At 35.7% G+C, this 17667-nt stretch overlaps 3 protein-coding genes and 1 long non-coding RNA gene across 10 annotated transcripts in view; 2 read left to right on the top strand and 2 right to left on the bottom strand.

Moving 5' to 3' along the window:
* Positions 1-2106: 2106 nt before the first annotated feature.
* Positions 2107-2980, bottom strand: LOC140958624 (rop guanine nucleotide exchange factor 7-like). Its single transcript, XM_073416145.1, has 2 exons — positions 2840-2980; positions 2107-2673 (listed from the first exon to the last, which is right to left on the bottom strand). The coding sequence occupies exons 1-2, from the start codon at positions 2978-2980 to the stop codon at positions 2179-2181; spliced, it is 636 nt and encodes a 211-aa protein (XP_073272246.1). The 3' UTR covers positions 2107-2178.
* A 2194-nt stretch (positions 2981-5174) lies between these two features.
* LOC140958522 (uncharacterized) lies at positions 5175-7480 on the top strand. 7 transcript variants are annotated; one of them, XM_073415992.1, is made up of 6 exons: positions 5175-5915; positions 6012-6323; positions 6408-6583; positions 6635-6696; positions 6960-7061; positions 7148-7480. In XM_073415992.1, the coding sequence occupies exons 1-6, from the start codon at positions 5640-5642 to the stop codon at positions 7276-7278; spliced, it is 1059 nt and encodes a 352-aa protein (XP_073272093.1). In that variant the 5' UTR covers positions 5175-5639; the 3' UTR covers positions 7279-7480. The 7 variants fall into 7 exon arrangements, with proteins under 7 accessions (XP_073272093.1, XP_073272094.1, XP_073272090.1 ...); XM_073415993.1 differs by having other exon boundaries at positions 5176-5915; positions 6963-7061; XM_073415989.1 differs by having other exon boundaries at positions 5176-5915; positions 6408-6696; positions 6960-7058.
* A 1596-nt stretch (positions 7481-9076) lies between these two features.
* Positions 9077-17641, top strand: LOC140959231 (peptidyl-prolyl cis-trans isomerase PASTICCINO1-like). The gene is made up of 20 exons (XM_073417098.1): positions 9077-9369; positions 9456-9540; positions 9741-9810; positions 9943-10040; positions 10714-10836; positions 11113-11145; positions 11526-11584; positions 11744-11828; positions 12097-12255; positions 12509-12566; positions 12890-13038; positions 13231-13328; positions 13494-13563; positions 14490-14549; positions 15216-15272; positions 15930-15998; positions 16155-16232; positions 16906-17007; positions 17142-17213; positions 17289-17641. The coding sequence occupies exons 1-20, from the start codon at positions 9224-9226 to the stop codon at positions 17550-17552; spliced, it is 1935 nt and encodes a 644-aa protein (XP_073273199.1). The 5' UTR covers positions 9077-9223; the 3' UTR covers positions 17553-17641.
* The window catches only part of LOC140959232 (uncharacterized), a 690-nt gene continuing 398 nt past the window's right edge, over positions 17376-17667 (bottom strand). The window contains exon 2 of the long non-coding RNA XR_012171951.1: positions 17376-17648. This is a non-coding gene — a long non-coding RNA (uncharacterized lncRNA). The remainder of the gene's footprint in view (positions 17649-17667) is intronic.

Below are 17667 nucleotides of genomic sequence, written 5' to 3'. Positions count from 1 at the left end.
TTCAAATCAAGAAATTTAGATAATATAGTTTGTTATACAGCGACTAGTCATTTCCTCCTTGATCATCAGAAGCTTCGTCTGTCTTTGATTTTCTTAGCACAAGATCATACTGGATTCTTGTTTCTTTCCTCACATATTTTGTTGTTATGGTTCGATGCATTAAAACAAGGCAGCGATTATTTTCACAACCTTGTTTTATGAAAGACTTCGCATTTTGTTATCTTCATATTATATTATTTTATCATCTTATTTCAGGAATTAACCAGTGTCTTGAAGGACTTTAATTTCTATTATTTTGTTGATTTTAAGAGTGTGGTGGATGATATCCACCTTTGTACTAATGTTTTGAGCTAAATGACTCTGACATGGAAATGAGTTTGTAGAAACAAGAATAAAACATTAATTAAGCGGTATGAAAATAGTAACTTAATTTTATGGGTCGAGCAGTAATTATGTGAGTGTTTAACCAATAGTCGGAGGTTTAATTTCTCCTATTATATTAGTTCTTGTGTTTACTGATTATGCATCAAATGGAAGAGGTTGCGGGTTCTATAAATTTAATTGGCAAGATAAAGAGTCGAGCAGTGTAAAATAATACTTATACATAGAAGAATAAATATGAAGCAAAAATCCTTTTTGTGGAAAAATTCCTAAATATTTTCGTGAAAACAAGAACAATTTTCCGAGACTCAAAGGAGCATTGCCTCAACTTATTAACCTCTGCCTGCGAATACAAAAATTGAACGACATTATTGCATGCCAATTTACAAACAAACACAGCAGAGATCATGTTACCTTGTTTGAATATCAAGTTGTTTCCGAATACATTAGTTCCCCCACGTGTATCATTGTTGGTCTCCCCGAGACAACACCTCACTGGGTAGCACATAAAGAATTGTGTAAATCATAAGGAACAGAGTCCTATATATGCGCGAGGCCTTGTCTGAAAAAGTGTTGATTCAAATTTCAGGAAGCCATCGGATATTACGTCAGTATATGCTAAAAATGACCCGATTTCTTGTTGGCTTCTTGATTCTTGCGAATGCCCATTCAATCACAGCAATGGCAAGTGACAAAGACCAGTATTTCATTGCGGAGGCACCAATGCCAGCGCGGAAACTTGGAAAGCATGATAAGACTGCTGCATCATGGTCCAGCTCAAGCCCGTCTGAATCACCAAAATGGGAAGAAAATGTAGAGAATTTAACAGAAGCAAGCGTCTCCGGAGTGGTAGATGGAGCTTTATCAGTGCTGAAAATCAATCACCACCACGATCGCCACCGTTGGATTGATGAACCAGTTGTTGGCGGTGTGGTGATTCTTGGTGGTTTAGTGGCTGCTTTTTTGGTGACGGTTTTCTTGTACATTCGTGTTACTCGAAGAAGAAATGCAGAGCAGCCCAGTTCGCCTACTAATTTATCGATTCTTATCCCCAAAAAAGAAAGATCATAGGAAACAATTGATCCAAGATCATAGGAAACAATTGATCCAACTTTTTTTTTTCTTGGATATCTGGCATTTAGAATCCGTTTAAGGAATTGATTTTTGACACTGGCCTGCCCTTCGCTTTCAGCATATATATCTTGTTCTAGAACTCGAAGTATAAAAAGCCACCTTCTAGTATGTATTACTCCAAAACAAGTAACGGGGTCAAAGATCCACTAAGATAATTGATCTTTTATTTGAGTAATTTTAACGTATATCTAGTAAAAGAATTAAATCACGCTTGGTTTATTAATTATTTTTTGCATTAATCATCAACTTACATAAGTAGATCCATCGAACCCAATTAAATCCCACAAACTTGAGAACAAATAAAACAAGGATCTTACACAAACAAAATCTTTTAAAATGAACAACATTGCAAAATCCTTTTTTTTTCTTTTTCTTTTTTGCTTCAAAAAATTATATACGATGGTAAATGAAAAATAGTTCTTCGTGCATGAAATCAGATAGCTATAACGTTGCCTTAAACCAAATGGAAAACTTTAGAACTGACAAATGCATAAAGGGGATAACGAAGTACTCAAGCTCATGAAAATCTTGATACCAATGTACTAAAAAACATCATGGTCCATGACATCTTTTAGAACTTACCTACACTCTTTCTGCATATACAAACAAAGAACATAACTGAGCTACAGAACTCTAAACAGAGAACAAATCGATCAAACATGTTCAATCTTCCTCTGATGACTCGTGCAGATCTTGAGGACTAAGGGCTACTTTTGAACATTCGACTGATAGAGACGACACTGATATCTCTCTTTTCCTACTCGAAAATGGATCTGATTTCCTGATGCTGCTACTCGGTTCCTGCCCTTTTGCATCCATGCTCACATAATCTGTCAATATTCTTTTCACGCCGAGCCCTCGAAAGGAAAGGTTGCTACTTTCTATATATGGTGATTTTTCTATCTTAACAGGGCTAATTTGCTGCGAAGGAGAAAAGCTAGGTGTTGCAAAAGCTGTCCTGTATGGAGTGCTAGAGGCCGCGAGGGGAATACCAATGCTTTCACAAGCGATCACGCCGACCTTGGAGATCGACACAATCTGATCTGAATGTTTAGACATGTCGTCCACATAAAACAAATAATCGACACGGGCAACAATATTGAATGCCAGGCTTTCCAAGACCCTTGAGTAGCTCTCCAATATGGACTTTCCAACATCCTTAGGGCAATCACATATTGAAATGGAATAAAAATTCATGAGGTTTTAAGGCATGGCTGTACATTCACCTAATCTCTAGTTATCAAGTTAGTTAATATGAAGTTAAAGGGAAGAAAGAAAAGGATGCATTCTTAAAAGGAATGGTAATTAAGACATGAACTGAAACCTTGTTAAATTGGATTTTGCTCATGTTTAAGGTTGTCTGAGGAAGACCAGGAAACCGCGGCTTCAGGCAAAGAAGCAGACTCTCGGCTCTATCTGCAAGAAGTTCCCTTTTCTCTGCATCAATCATCAAATCCTTGACCATTTCCCTTTTCTATATACATATATATATATATATATATATGTATGTATGTATTATGATGAACACCTCTGTGAACATTGGTCGAAGCTATTTGATGTACAATTGCAACAGTTTAATGAGCCGAACATTTTATGCATTTTTTTCCTAGTTTATTTGATGGGCCTGAAGTTGCACGCCTCCTTTGAATTTTGACCAAATGGAGTGATCCTTTTCTCTATCTGGGGTTTTAAGAACAAACATGTCAAATTACTTGTTTCTCTCTACAAGGTAAACTGCACTCCAGTCCAAGGCATTTACAAGTAGTGGTCGTCTTCATTCGTTTTGATTCATCTAAGAGTAGGTCTCTTGTGAGACATCTCAAGAATCTTTATCTGTGAGACGGGTCAACCCTACCGATATTCACAATAAAAAGTATAATCTTAGCATAAAAAGTAATAATTTTTCATGGATGATCCAAATATGATATCCGTCTCACAAAATACGACCCGATAGACCGTCTCACGCAAGTTTTTGCCTTCATATAACACACACACATGTATATATATAATATAAATGAGTTGAACTATAGTTTGGCACACTTAAACTTTTATTATTTAAATTCCATCACCCAACAATGCTACTATAAATTTTAATAGTAAATCATTTTATGTATTAGTAAGTCTATTGTGAGAAGGTCTCATGGATACATGAGACGAGTCGACTTTGCTCATATTTATAATAAAAAATAGTACTTTTGACATTAAAAAATAATATTTTTTCACGAGTCACCCAAATAAAAGATCTCTCTCATAAAATTAACTCATGAAATCGTCTCAGAACAAATTGTGTGTTCATACATTGAATATGGACCATACCAGACCGTCGCAATGTTTATTTGCAGGTGCATTTATTCTATACATTAATCAATAGTTAACCTCGATATAATCGTGCATTTAAGGTTAATAATGCTTGTAATGATAAAGCAGGAACGAAAAATGGATGATTTAATTATAGTGTCTATTTAGCAACAATTATCCAATGATCCAAGATTACCTCATGTCCTTATCTTGATTTTCCTAGCATGGATACGAGCTTTATTAAAAAATGGCAATGAAACTAGTACACTGTATCTAGGTAGTATGTGACCTCATTCAAATCAACAAAAGATTACTAAACTCAAGTGGACTTCACATTCCAAATTTTCCTTCGATTATAAATGTAATTATATTTCTAATATCCAATGTAAGTCGATCGTATTTTTATAAAAGTTGACATATATATATTGATGATCAAATAACTAACATTTTGACAACATCATACGAAGAGAAATATTTCAGGTGTAACGTATAATAATCGAATATTTAAAGATACGCAAGCAAGATGATAATGGGGCAAGTCCAATCACCTTACCTAGAAACACAAGACCCTCCCTCCCGCCTGATTTTTGGATCCGTCCCGCCATGATCCGTCTTAAAATCTAGACGGGTTCGATCCGAGTGTTTAGAATAAAATTGCATGTTTTAGCCCTGTCATCAACTAAAGTACTCCAAATCGAATGTCATGCAAACAACCTGATTTTGATTGCAAGTGAACATTTTTCTAGCAACAGAGCTGGTTTTTTCTCACAAGAAGAGACGTTCGATATATTTTTTGATGTTTAAATTAAATTCGAATTTATATTTTATTTTTTGGTTCACCCACCACATTAAAGATAATATCAACGATTCTTTATCTCCTTTCTTTTCTTTTTTTCCGAATAAATACTTTATCTCTTTTCAACTAAATAGAGCTAATATTTGTATTTATATATTTTTAGAAAAAGTTATTATTCAATCAACCCAAGTAAAAATATCGTTCCCAGAATACAATTCAATCGACTTTGGTAAGGTGATCCGGGTCCACGAGAAAAGACAAGAACCGTCGTGAAAATGACAGCCGTTAAAACAAACGGAATGCGGTTCACCAAATATAGGCAGGCAGTTGAGCAGCGGTATCTGCTTTAGCCAATCCGTCTGCCATGTCGGACTGCACTATTTGTTCAGTTCTGAAAATAATGAATTCAAAGAAAAAAAAAAGAAAAAACAATTTTTCTGAATTTCATGAGTTTGATATACAAGTAGACTGATAAAAATATTATAAATAAATATAAATTTAGGAGATAGTTTTAGAAAAAAAAACATTCGGAAGGAGAAAAAAATCAAAAGGTAGAGCAGGCAACTTTAAACGGTGGGATTGTCATTTTCGTGCTTCTCTGCAGGGAAAAAAATATTGTTTCAGGTCCTTTTGCTTTACCCAGTTCATTCGTGCACCGGCCCTTGACACCGCCCAGGAGAATGGCGCCAGGCCTATGCCTCCGGTTGGGCATGAAGCCACGCGCCACCTCCGCACTTGGCTAGCCTACACGGCCCTTGGGGTTCGATCCCAACCTCTTGCCTCAATCACACAGAATGTGACATTATAAAAGCCACCACAACCTACCTACTCGATTCTCTCTCACACGCTATAGTCTTTTCTGGTCTTCTCTGTTGTTGTGATTTGCTGGGTCCCTGGGATTTTTCTCCCTGTTGGGAACCAGCAAGCACTACTCTGCATAATTAACCCTTCGGGTATCCTGTTTCTTAGACGGATCACCAGGTAATTAATAAACTAGTGTTCGTGTTGTACTCACCGATATCGTCTTCTCATGGCTCAACGGGTGGACGAAGGGAAGTTCTGGCTGCAGTTGGAGTTTTTGACCGATGATGAAGTCTTGATGGGTTTCAAAGGGAAAGGCCTAAATGATTTTCGTCACGGGTATGCAAACTCGTTTAGTTTTAGCTCTGAGCTAAGTTCACCTGCTGAATCGGTGTTGGGCTCGGCAGAGACTGAGAGCGAGGAAGATGACTATGTCACAGCGTTAACCCAGAAGCTTGCTTACGCTACCCTTGGAGACTCGTACCTCTCTGCTGAAAACACCATGGTGGGATTGACTACTTCACAACTTTTATTTCCGTTTTTCTTTTCTGTTTTATAAACTGTGTTCGTATTTGGTTTTTTCTTCATTTGTTTTTGGTAGGGTTGGAAGTTGTCCGGTTCACCTCAATCGGCTCTCTGCAGTACCATGACTGGTTGCGGGTGCATGCCCGGTTTGAGCCGCGTTTCTCGTGTTTCTCTTCCACTGGATGGCGCAAATGCTGCTGCATGGCATTCGTTGTTAGCGGCTGTGGAGAGGGGTGCGCGGATGAGATTAATCGAAGAAACCTCTGCCTTTTGTTCTGGAAATCCCTTCGCTTGTTCAAGAAAACCTGATACCACCAACCCGAGTCATGGTTCTGGGTCTTACCCGGATCAATCCCGCGTCTCCTATCAACAATTGCAAGCAGCACAAGTGAGAGCTTTCCCTCTAATGAAATTACGTTTTCACTAGAAGTTGCTTTATTTACTGTTTTGTATTATTTTTTGTGGGCGGTAGTTTCAGCAGTTGAAACAGCAGCAACAGGTGGGTAGCTGTCTGGAGCAAGGGAAAATAGCTCACCGACATATGGTTCGGAATGTGAAAAAGAACGGAGGTTCAGGAAATCAAAACTCATCCCCGGCGTCTTGGCCGGATATACCGCATTGTCAACCACAACCGCAGCGTAGTTCTGGCATGAAGGCCGTTTTTCTTGGAGAATGCGAGACCAGAAGTAAGAGAACTGGAACTGGTGTTTTCTTGCCCAGAAACATGGGAGCAACCTCGGTCGAAACTCGCAAGCAAACAGGTCTTTATCGATTCCTTACTGAAGATGCCCGCCATTAAATACCTGATTCCTCGAGCCTGTGCACGGATATTTGCTGAACCATTAAATTTTCTGGGGCCGAAATTTTGGGTGGCAATTAGTTCTCGTATTAGTCGATCCTTCTTGTGTTGGTTATATGTTTGAGCATATTTCGTATGGTCTGTCTTCTAGTCATTCATCGGTTTTTACTTAAATTCCTTTGAATAATTTTGTCGTTTGTTCTGATTTGATTTTGAAATTATAAGTAGGATGTCCTGTTTTAGTACCAGACAGAGTGGTGCGAGCGTTGAACATGAATCTAAAATCCATGGATCTCCAGCAACCACAGAGCCTGACCAAAAGAAGTGGTAAATGTGAAATGTCTCCCATCATTAACATTTTAGCAAAAAGTTTCTCAGTAACTTTCACTGAAGTGGAATTATTTTTTTATCAGATCTCTTGGAGGCTAATGAAGCTTTAAAGCATGGAAATATGATTTCAACAGCGGAACAGAGGAGAACTCTGCGACCAGTACCTGCAAGCATGAATCAAACACTCAAGCTCCCTCAAGAATGGACCTACTAACCACCCACGAAATATTTTGAATGTTGTTTTGTCGAATCTGAAACATATCAAAAAGGTCACATGAAGTAACTTTGATTAGTGATGAATTGATCATTGATAAGAATAGTAGTTTAGGTGAATGGGTTTTTGGCCATGGGTGAATAAGATTTTGTACATGTTGGTTAAAATCTATGGGAAATAAACCAAACTTTTAATTCTTATTTAATTTAAGTTTTGAATTTCATCAAAATTATTTCTGTATAAATGGTTATTTCTATAATCGTAGAAAAATTAATTCTTTACATAATTACTGGTACGTAGGAAGCGCTGGATGGTGTTTGTTTGTGTGTGAAATACTCTAATAATTATTACCATTATCATTATCGTGCTAATAAATGTGTTATCAATGCATGGGTAAGATCAAAAGCTTGCACCGGATAACTTTTTTGACCATCGGGATTGCGCATTCAACGTGTTACCTTTTCTCTGTTTAGATTTAGATGTAGATTAGATTCTATGTATATATATGTATATTGGAATTTGGATGTGACTACAAAACATTATATTAAAAAATTAAAACGCATATAAATAAAAATTTGCTCCGTTTTTTTACAAAAAAATATCAAATAAATTGGGAAAAGTACATGGTTTAATAGTCTAATATAAATGAAATCAATTGATATGATTATTTTAAAAAAATTGTTTTATATTATTTTTCCTAAAAAAAATCTTGCAGTGAAAGAACCTTGCCATCCTGTCTTTATTTTTCTCTTTGGAAAAATATATGTTGATGTTAATGGAAATCCCTACCTCATTTACTTTTTGGGAAGTTGGTCATAATTAAAGATGGAGACACCACGATTAATTTAAAATTTATGTTGTTTTCATCGTTGTACTTATCGAAAGCTCAAGCATTTATTTATTTTATTGATTCTTTAATTTCTAAATTATATAATAATATTTAATATTCTTAAAATTTTTAATCTGACCAAGTAGTTTTTTTTTTGTTTTTTTTAATATTTACATAAACATAAAAACTCATGTCAAACAGTCACAAAAGTAAATTTTGTGAGATGTATATTTTTTTTGGATTATCCATGAAAAAGTGTTAATTTTATGAAAAAAAATTATTTTTTTATTGTAAATATGATCAAGTTTTACCCGTCTCGCGAATAAAAATTCGTGAAATCGTCATAAAAAAACTTACTAATACACCAAACCCTAATAAATTAAAGAGAATGCAAAACATGATTCTTAAGGTTGCTCAACTACCATAAGGAATTCTCTACTAGTCTTTGAGGTTGTTACACCAATAAAGTTGAAGTTTTAATAGGTCTCATCTCCATCAATTATGGCTTAATCAACTCATTTTTATTATTTTTTGAGTTACATGAATTGAATTCTATAGCTTTTTTTTTTTCGTTTTCATTTATCATTTTTCCGACCAATTATAATCAATCAGCATAATACAATTTATCACAAATAACCAATTACAACGAACGAATAATAATAAAGTACACGTAAATTAAAAAAAATACACGTAAACCCATTTATTTATGTAGTTTTTGATTTTTGATTTATAGATTTACCCAAGATATCCTCCTCTTTTTTGAAAAAAATTTAATATAATAGTGATCAGTGGGAGTACATATATTTTAATGGGCTACTCAAAATTCTTGGGACTTGAAGGCCCATCAATACTTATATTAGGCTGGGGGTTTTATCGGCCCATACATTTTGATCCGGTTCAGTCGAACATAATTCGTGTTTGGCCGGGTTGAATGTAGTAAATTTCATAAAATAACGGTTTAGAGACGATTCACGGTCCCTGGAGCTTGGCATTGTTCCCTACGTCTTTCACCTAATCCGTCAATGGCTTCTTCATCTTACACAACTTGATATTCATTTCTGTTAAATTATTGCCTTGGATTTTTCGCCATTGTTTGTACTCTAGTACGGCTTTTGCATGTACTCGGTGATTTGGCAGATAAATTGGAACTCCGGAGCTAGTTGCCAGTTTTTGGAATTCCAGGAGAAAATGGCTGTTGTTGATGAATCAGAGCAAGAATTTAAACCCCAGAAGAAAAAAATAGATTCTGAAGATGACAAAAGGCTCGCTCGACCCTTTTTTTCCCCCCTCTCAATTTTCTCCTTTTCGTAGGTTCCGTGAGTTCTGACGTCTGAGTTATGTTATGTAGGAAGAAAAAGATTACACCTGGAAGTTTGATGAAAGCTTTGATAAGGCCTGGAAGCGGGGAAAAACATCCTACCGATGGTGATCAGGTTTGGTTTGTGCAATTCTTTGTTTTGCTGCTGGTCTGTGATAGTAAACAGCAAATTTCTGAGATAGTGTTTATTAGTTTTTGTCAATGATAATGGGATTTTAACAATTTCCCAGTATCAAAGTTATCGGGGAAATTATTTTTTCTCATGAGGTAGAGAAGAAAGAGGTCACATGAATAATTATGTTCAATATTTTGCAGGTTATATATCACTGCACAGTTCGGACTTTGGATGGGGTGGTTGTCGAGTCAACCCGTGCACAGATCGGAGGTGAGTTCATGCTATTGCATTTTTTTCGTTTATCTCTCACTTACTGTTGCTATAGTAAATTATTTTGGTGCTTCAAACAATATACCTATATGGAATGAAATCACCTTACAAGTCATGTTTATTGTATTTCAGGCAACGGTATACCAAAGAGGCAGGTGTTGGGTAAAAGTAAGATGATACTGGGATTGTTAGAAGGCATTCCAACAATGTTGAATGGTGAAGTTGCAATGGTATGTTCTGGAACTTTTTATTGTCAATGAAATAGTGTGCTTCCTGTTATTCTGTTAATGAGAGTTATGTTGGCATTTCTAACTTTCATGGTCCATGTTTGAGGTGAATGAGCTCACTCTTGTGTATTTATGGGTTTGGATATGAGATATCTTCACTTTCTTTTTGTCATTTTTACTGGTCCACATCGATAAAGATGCCTCTCTCATATACATTATAGGTACAAATTTAAATTATGTGGATCAAAAAGAAATTCATATAATTTGGAGGGAGGGTTTGCACGATTAAAATGACAAAATTGATGAAATATCTAGTTTTCGGCCATACCTGTCGATAGCTTTTCTTGGGTGCTTTTCCAATAAATCCATTTTCCACTTCTTAATAAACAGGTTTGCTATGTGGTTTTGTATTGGTGAAATTTGTCTTGGCAGTTAATTATTTTTCGCTGATGTTCACAGATGTATACAGCATACTCAGTTCTTGAGCCCTTTGAAAGCTTGTTTTATTTTCCTTCATTTTCTGTAAGAATAAACATAATGACCGTAAAAATTTATTAGTATTTCTTAGGTTGTCAGATGAAATAGAAAGCGACCCTGAAATCTCTGATGTGCTCTTATAAATGGTGATACATATACGTCCTATTTCATTTTGACATTGTGTAATCTCTGATGTCAGTTCAAGGTTAAACCTGAGCTGCATTATGATGAGGAGGATTGTCCAGTTTCATCTGCCGATGGCTTTCCAAAGGATACAGAACTTCATTTTGAGATTGAGCTGATTGATTGCTGTAAAGTCAAGGCAAGGCCTTTAAATTTCCTCTCGAGTAGTGGTAAAATTCATTCTAAGTGTTATCAAGTGTGACATCTCACAATTTGTCTTCATGCTAATAAATTTTTTTATTCTAGCACTCTTTCTTTTCAACTCTATATAACCTAATAAAAATATCTTCTCAGGCGTCTGATCCCGTTGTTGCTTCTTATGATTTTCCAAAACACAATGTTTGGCCATTTTTTCGAAAATGCGAAAGTTCTGTCTAATTATTGTATATTATGTCGTGCCTTCATTTTTTTTCAGGTTATCACCGAAGATTTAGGTGTCATAAAGAAGGTAATCAGCGTAGAAACATCTTTTTTACTTCATAACATCTGTTCCTTTGATCGACTGGATTGAATGTGCTATGGTGAGTACTTTCATCAAACACTTGGCAAAATACCCACTTCTTTTTTGTTACTTTATTCTTTCTTTTAGACTTAGAATGGAATAGATTACACTTATTTCCATGCACATGAGCAATCTCAAATTGATTATTCAATTCTTCTACTAGAAAATGTCAACCGCATAAATAAAGAATGCATCCCAAATTTGTAAACACATTTATGCTCTTTTATCAAATTAGTGCTGTGTAAGATTATGGCATTCGATTTGCAATCTGTCGTTCTGGATATTAATTGAAACATTAAGATGATTTATTTCATTTCTTTCAATAGGTAACACAGGAAGGACAAGGTTGGGAACAACCTAGAGAGCCCTATGAAATTAAAGCTTGGTATGAAATTTCTCATGCTGTTTCTCATTTGCATTCATTTTGTATTCACCTGGAGAATATGGTGGAGGGGTTCTGGTTAATATTCTCTATGCAGAGTACGATGCACTTTTATCTTTGTTTTTACCTCCACATCACTGAGCCTAATCAACATGATACTAGGATTTCAGCAAAGTCGGGAGATGGAAAATTGATTTTTAGTCATACTGAAGGAGAACCATTTTTCTTTACGTTCGGAAAATCTGAGGTACATTCCCTCTGCTGTACTTCTAATTGATGCCATTTGTCGTAGATTGACATTACTTGGTCTTCTGTATGCATTCTCTGTATTTTCTCTTTTGTGAAATCTAACTGGTAATGTCTTCTTTAAATTTTTTTGGCTTTGATCTAGGTGAATTTTACTTTTGAGACTCCCAAATTTTTTCGAAAGTTTTGGTATATTATGACGTTATGTCCGAATTTTGAGGTATAAATGTGAATTGAAACTGTCATGTCCATTGTTGTTTCTTAGCTAGGTTACAAAAGGTCTCGAGATGGGAATCGGAACGATGTCAAGGGGAGAAAAAGCAGTAATATATGTCGACAAGCAGTATATCACTCAAGGCCCTCTGATTCCCTTGGTAGAAGGTATTGCAGAAGTCCACTTTGAGGTGGAGCTGGTACACTTTGTACAGGTAAACACATAATAATTTATGAAATTGTAGTTATCTTCCAATGTGAGAAGAGAGATACTGCTTGAGATTATACATGATACCTCAAAAGTTTCAAAGAAGACTTTGTTTGTGTCGATAAATTCTGTAACAGATCATTATCTTTTAAAGATTTAGCACATTTCCATATTCATTTAACTTTGTTATTAGCCTGGGAAAGTTCATAGATACCTTCTAGTTTCAAGTTCCTTTGAGATGATTGAGTTTGGATTTATAGGTGCGGGATGTGCTTGGAGATGGACGTTTGATAAAACGCCGGATTCGTGATGGAAGAGGTGCTGCTTCAATATTTCTGAATTCTAGAACTAGAATGGTCCAAGTGCTTGTTTCTTCAATTCCATTAGGGAAGTTAAGTTACTGCAGAAATCACCCACAAAGTAGTCATCCCTAAAGCTTTTGACGCACTTTTAGTCCCTAAAGCTCCCACTAACAATTGAGGTCTTCCGGTGCGGTGTGCCTTTGGGGTTGTTTGATTCATCTATTTGTTCCATTTATTTCTCTTTGCTTCCATTCACTGATTGTGTTCTTCAAGCTATTTAGATTGATTCCTGATTTCTCTATGATTAATTGGAATCTACTTTCCATTTTTATTGATCAGGTGAATTTCCTATGGATTGCCCACTTCAAGACAGTCTGCTTCACATTCACTACAAGGGAATGCTTCCAAATGAGGAAAAAACTGTTTTCTATGATACAAGAGTTGATAATAATGGGCATCCTTTGGAATTTAGATCAGGAGAAGGGCTTGTAAGCCACTTTAAGATCTAGCATCATAACTTGGCCTATTTATGTACATATATGCCTCTTCTCGTTCTTTTGAAAGTAATTTTTCTGTGGTCATAAAGAGAGGCCAAATATACTGTTTAAAGCCCTCTATTACTTCTTTTTTACTGTCTTTTTACTTATTTGGGTGACTCATGACGGGCCTTTGAATGCTAGGTACCAGAAGGGTTTGAAATGTGCACACGACTGATGTTACCTGGAGAGATAGCTCTTGTGACATGCCCCCCTGATTATGCTTATGACAAGTTTCATAGGTTAACTATGAGTAAACCAATACTGACTTGTTTATTTTGTATTATGTTTGGAAATAGTGCCTAAAGCATAGCATCTTTTTTTTCAAGTTCTCATATTAATTTTTTCCTTTTCTTTTATGAACTAAACCTTGTTTTTTTAATCTTTTTTCCTTTTTACATTAAAAGGCCAGATAAAGTACCTCAGGGATCCTATATTCATTGGGAAATCGAGCTTCTTCATTACGAGAAGCAGAAGGTGTGGAAATTTAACTCCATCGAAATAAAACTATGAAGTGGACAAAGAGAAAAATCTATTCTATGCCCATGTGATTAATATTGATGCGAATAATATAAATTTTGTTTCTATTTATTTAAACGTGAGATTTAAGTATAAATTGATTTATATGAATACAAAAGCTTACACTGGTAAAAAAAATTTCAATAGAAGCACATAATGCATGCAAAGTGTCAGTAATTGTAACGCCTTGGTCTTGGCTTGCCACTCTAGTAACTACTCTACATCTGTTCTCATGCTACGAAAAAGTTTAATTCAAGTTTGTAAATCATTTCAAGTATCCATTTTGACAATATGTGGGATAAGTATATTGCAATCACTTTTGCTTCGGAACATGACGCTATCGTTGTGGCTTCACCATCTATACACCAACGCTAGGAATCTAAAGGTGGGTGACTTGAACATTTTCAAGAGATGACTTCTGTGCACGTAGCATTTTGCCATATATAACAATTATCTCTCTGTGTTCTGTTGGCAACCAATCAAAATCTCTTAGACAATTCCGCCATGTCACGAGCGCCCGAACATGACTGACTACACAATGAGCACCTTTAGCAACTTTTGTTTCTCTGTCATCACTATATGAAAATGATTGACCCAATTGTTATAGAAGTACTTTGTAATTCCTTATATATCATTACAAATATCTATTTTAAAATGATGCGGGACAGACATATTGCACTAACGAGGGATCATGATGAGCGCATGAAGTCACAAAGAGAAATTGTAACTACAAACTCTTGGAATTTATTGGAGAAATGACTGAACTAAAGCTGTATCTTTTGATTGAGGAATAAACTGTCTGACAAATTATGCTGTCATTTTATGCTTTTTTGGCTGAAGTTGTCTCCAGTTATGCCTTGTTTGTAATTAAATCTTTGCCGCAGGACTGGACTGGTATGAACTTTAGACAAATAATGGACGAAGTTGAGAAGATTAAAGGCACGGTAAGTATTACTTGATTACATATGCTTTCTTAAGTCTTCAGAATTTTTATCCGATGGAGAGAAGAATTGGAGAAAGTCTTCCGCCTATGAGTACTTCACCTTACACCTTGCAATAAATTTTATCCTTAATATATCATTTCAGGAACTCTAGTTTATAAAGGTATGCTCTAGGAAATGTGTTGTTTCATTCAAAAAAAAAAATCACTTCGGGTAGTATTTGTACAGAACTGAAGCACTAAGGATGCATGCATCTGTTAAGAGTTTTCTAATCGGCAAAAGCTTGTTATATCTAAACAGTCTATATCAAGCTGATAGATTCAGTAAACTGTTTAAGCAGAAGTTTCATGTAAAATGAGTTTGAGAACTAGTCAGTCACAGTGCACAATTTCTGGTGAATTTATTGCCTTTGAGATATCTGTGCATTTGTTAATTGAGTACCTCCTTGGTAAATTCCCAAATTTAAGACCATGTTCTGATGAATGATTTCTGCCTTTGTCATTTACTGCATCCGTACTTCCTCTTTACCATTTTTTCAATTATTTGGGGCTTCGAGACATTAAAACCTTACTTATTGAATTTGTTATCTTTTATTTGGAATCAAATGGTTATATATTGGAGCTTTCTTACAGATGAAATATAGTATTGAATGGCCTCTGATCTTTTCAGGGTAACAGGCTATTCAAAGAAAGCAAATATGAACTTGCTAAGGCAAAATATGACCATGTATTTTCTCTCTCTCTTAACTTCAGTTGATGAAATATGTTGAACATTCTCGAGAAATTTCTTCTCCGGCTATTTGTTCTATGCTGATTGTAATTCTGTACATCTTAACTGAGTTTCTTTTGGTAACCACCAAAAATTTCCCTTCTCCTCATCCTATTGGTTACTTTGGTGGTTAGGGTGACGCAATATAAACATGTACCTTTTTCTGTTGCAGTTTTTATTACAATCTTCCAATTAGCTGAAGTAAATCTAGTGTTTCCGAAAGCTTGTAGGTCAAATTTTATCGTCCATTCCACTTAGTAATGACCAGTTGTTGCATGGCATGCGCTGAACTCCTGTCACTACTTGACAGGACGCATTATTAGCATCTCGGTACTTCACTTTTTTAAGGCTATCATACCCAATGCTATTCATTGTATTTTTCATATTGAGAGTGCCTTACTTTCTATCCTCAGCAATTCTATTCCTTTTGTTTGCTCTTAAGGTATCAAGAAAAATTGATTTGGTCAACATGTACTGTTCATGAGAGTCCTTCTCGCATCTAACCACCTTGTTATAACTTATAACCATCATTTTATGAGTTTTTTTTATTTGGATATGCGTATTCTATTCCGTTTCTTTTTCTTTTTCACAAATATCACGCCATTACTTTTACAGGTGCTTCGAGAGTTTAATCACGTAAATCCTCAAGATGATGATGAGGGGAAAGAATTTTCTGAGACAAGAGTATGGTTTAGGATTTCTCACTAATTATTCTGTTCTCCATTGTATTTTTTAAATCAAAATTTGTAAAGATTATATCTAGTTTCACGAAGTGAATTTGTTTATTTTGATGTATTGGATCCTTGGTGATTTAATTTTCTCACTCAATATTTCTTGAAGAATTTGTTGAATCTCAATGTGGCTGCATGCTATCTGAAAATGGGTGAATCCAGGAAGTCACTTGAAGCATGCAATAAGGTAATATTACAGTCTTTACGCTTGAATTCCTTCTTCGTGAGAAAGATCTATGCGCTTGCGCTGCAGGCTAATAACTTATTCTAGATTGGAATTATTATGGTCATCGTTCTCATTGCCCAAAAGTTTAGATTCTCAAGATAAGGTTTCTAATTTATGTTTTTGCATCATCATGTGCGTCCATTTCATGTATCCTAGAGCGTTGAGTTAGGTGGTTTTCATGTTGATTGCTTTGGATGAGATTCCAGAAAATGTTTTTCTCCATGCATGTATTAGAAGCAATGACGCACCAACCCGCTCCTCTCAATTTTTTAATTTCATTGACTAGAGCCTAAAATAATTATATTTTTTGTCTTCCCTCTAATATTTGCTCTTGCCCCCCCTAATTTTTTAAAAATTTTAACCCCTAATCTCAATTTTTTGGTTGTCCCAGAATTAGAAGCAAATTAAATTGGTTTTCATATCTTTTCTAGTTTGCATCATGTAGGGAACAAATGTGACCATTATCATTATCTGTGGTGATGTTGCTGATCTCGTATCATTCTCTTCATAAATTTTCTTCTTCAAGACTAAATCATCCCATAAGCTCTCTTCATAAGTGACCCTTTGAACATTAGTTGCTCCACTATAGAAAAGTATCACAGATCTTGATCTGCATTTCAATCACGTTTTACAGGTGTTGGATGCAAATCCTGTTCACGTCAAAGCTCTTTACCGCCGAGGAATGGCATACATGTCAGCTGGAGATTTTGAAGAAGCTAGAGCTGATTTCAATAAGGTAATACTGCAGCATGTATGTATTGGTCGAATTTCATCTTTCAATTGTGTAAGATGATTCATTCTTAACTTACTCAATTTTATCCTCATTTTTGTTGACACTCTTTTCTAAATTACATTTCACGGCTCTTTCAGATGATGACCATCGATAAATCATCAGAATCAACTGTGAAGGCGGCCCTTCTCAAACTTAACAAAGAGGAGCAGGTTGGCCACTAGAACAACTTCTAATTCTGTGGGGGAGCGATCCAGTTTAACTAATTTCTATCCCTATTTGAGCAGGAGGTTCACTTAAGGGCTCGTAGACAATTCAAGGGATTGTTTGACAAGAAACCTGGCGTGATTGCTGAGGCAGATGACGTTGATACACAACAAATTTCTAGCGAAATGCCTGAGAATGATAATCGAGATGGTTTAGATGGTGATAGGGAGTATCTTCTTCAGGCCAATGCTCCCCCACCCCGTGCGAACTTGTGGTCCAGATTGTGGCCTACCAGCAGAAGGCTTTTTACAGCTCTTGGATTAGATCGATGCACCATATTGTGATTGGTTTCTTGATCTTAGTTCCTTTTATATGCACACGCCCGGTTGACTGAACCTAGTATTTTTCTGCCTCGTAGGCTACTTTCATGGAATTTTTCCCTCGTAGTTTATATATATA

Source organism: Primulina huaijiensis, chromosome 15 (assembly GCF_012295235.1).
Source record: "Primulina huaijiensis isolate GDHJ02 chromosome 15, ASM1229523v2, whole genome shotgun sequence".
Lineage (NCBI taxonomy): Eukaryota > Viridiplantae > Streptophyta > Magnoliopsida > Lamiales > Gesneriaceae > Primulina > Primulina huaijiensis.
Note: the sequence above shows the minus strand (reverse complement) of the source record. Positions and strands in the feature narration are given on the sequence as shown.

What these genes read in the sequence shown, in the direction of transcription:
- LOC140958522 (XM_073415987.1), top strand. Translation starts at nt 5,640, where the DNA reads ATGGCTCAACGGGTGGACGAAGGGAAGTTCTGGCTGCAGTTGGAGTTT. An exon ending in CGAAACTCGCAAGCAAACAG is followed by an intron (nt 6,697 to 6,959) that starts GTCTTTATCGAT and finishes TGAAATTATAAG; the next exon opens with TAGGATGTCCTGTTTTAGTA. An exon ending in GAGCCTGACCAAAAGAAGTG is followed by an intron (nt 7,062 to 7,147) that starts GTAAATGTGAAA and finishes TTTTTTTATCAG; the next exon opens with ATCTCTTGGAGGCTAATGAA.
- LOC140958624 (XM_073416145.1), bottom strand. Translation starts at nt 2,980, where the DNA reads ATGGTCAAGGATTTGATGATTGATGCAGAGAAAAGGGAACTTCTTGCA. An exon ending in GCAAAATCCAATTTAACAAG is followed by an intron (nt 2,674 to 2,839) that starts GTTTCAGTTCAT and finishes GATTGCCCTAAG; the next exon opens with GATGTTGGAAAGTCCATATT.
- LOC140959231 (XM_073417098.1), top strand. Translation starts at nt 9,224, where the DNA reads ATGTACTCGGTGATTTGGCAGATAAATTGGAACTCCGGAGCTAGTTGC. An exon ending in TGAATGGTGAAGTTGCAATG is followed by an intron (nt 10,041 to 10,713) that starts GTATGTTCTGGA and finishes CTCTGATGTCAG; the next exon opens with TTCAAGGTTAAACCTGAGCT. An exon ending in AGCTGGTACACTTTGTACAG is followed by an intron (nt 12,256 to 12,508) that starts GTAAACACATAA and finishes TTGGATTTATAG; the next exon opens with GTGCGGGATGTGCTTGGAGA.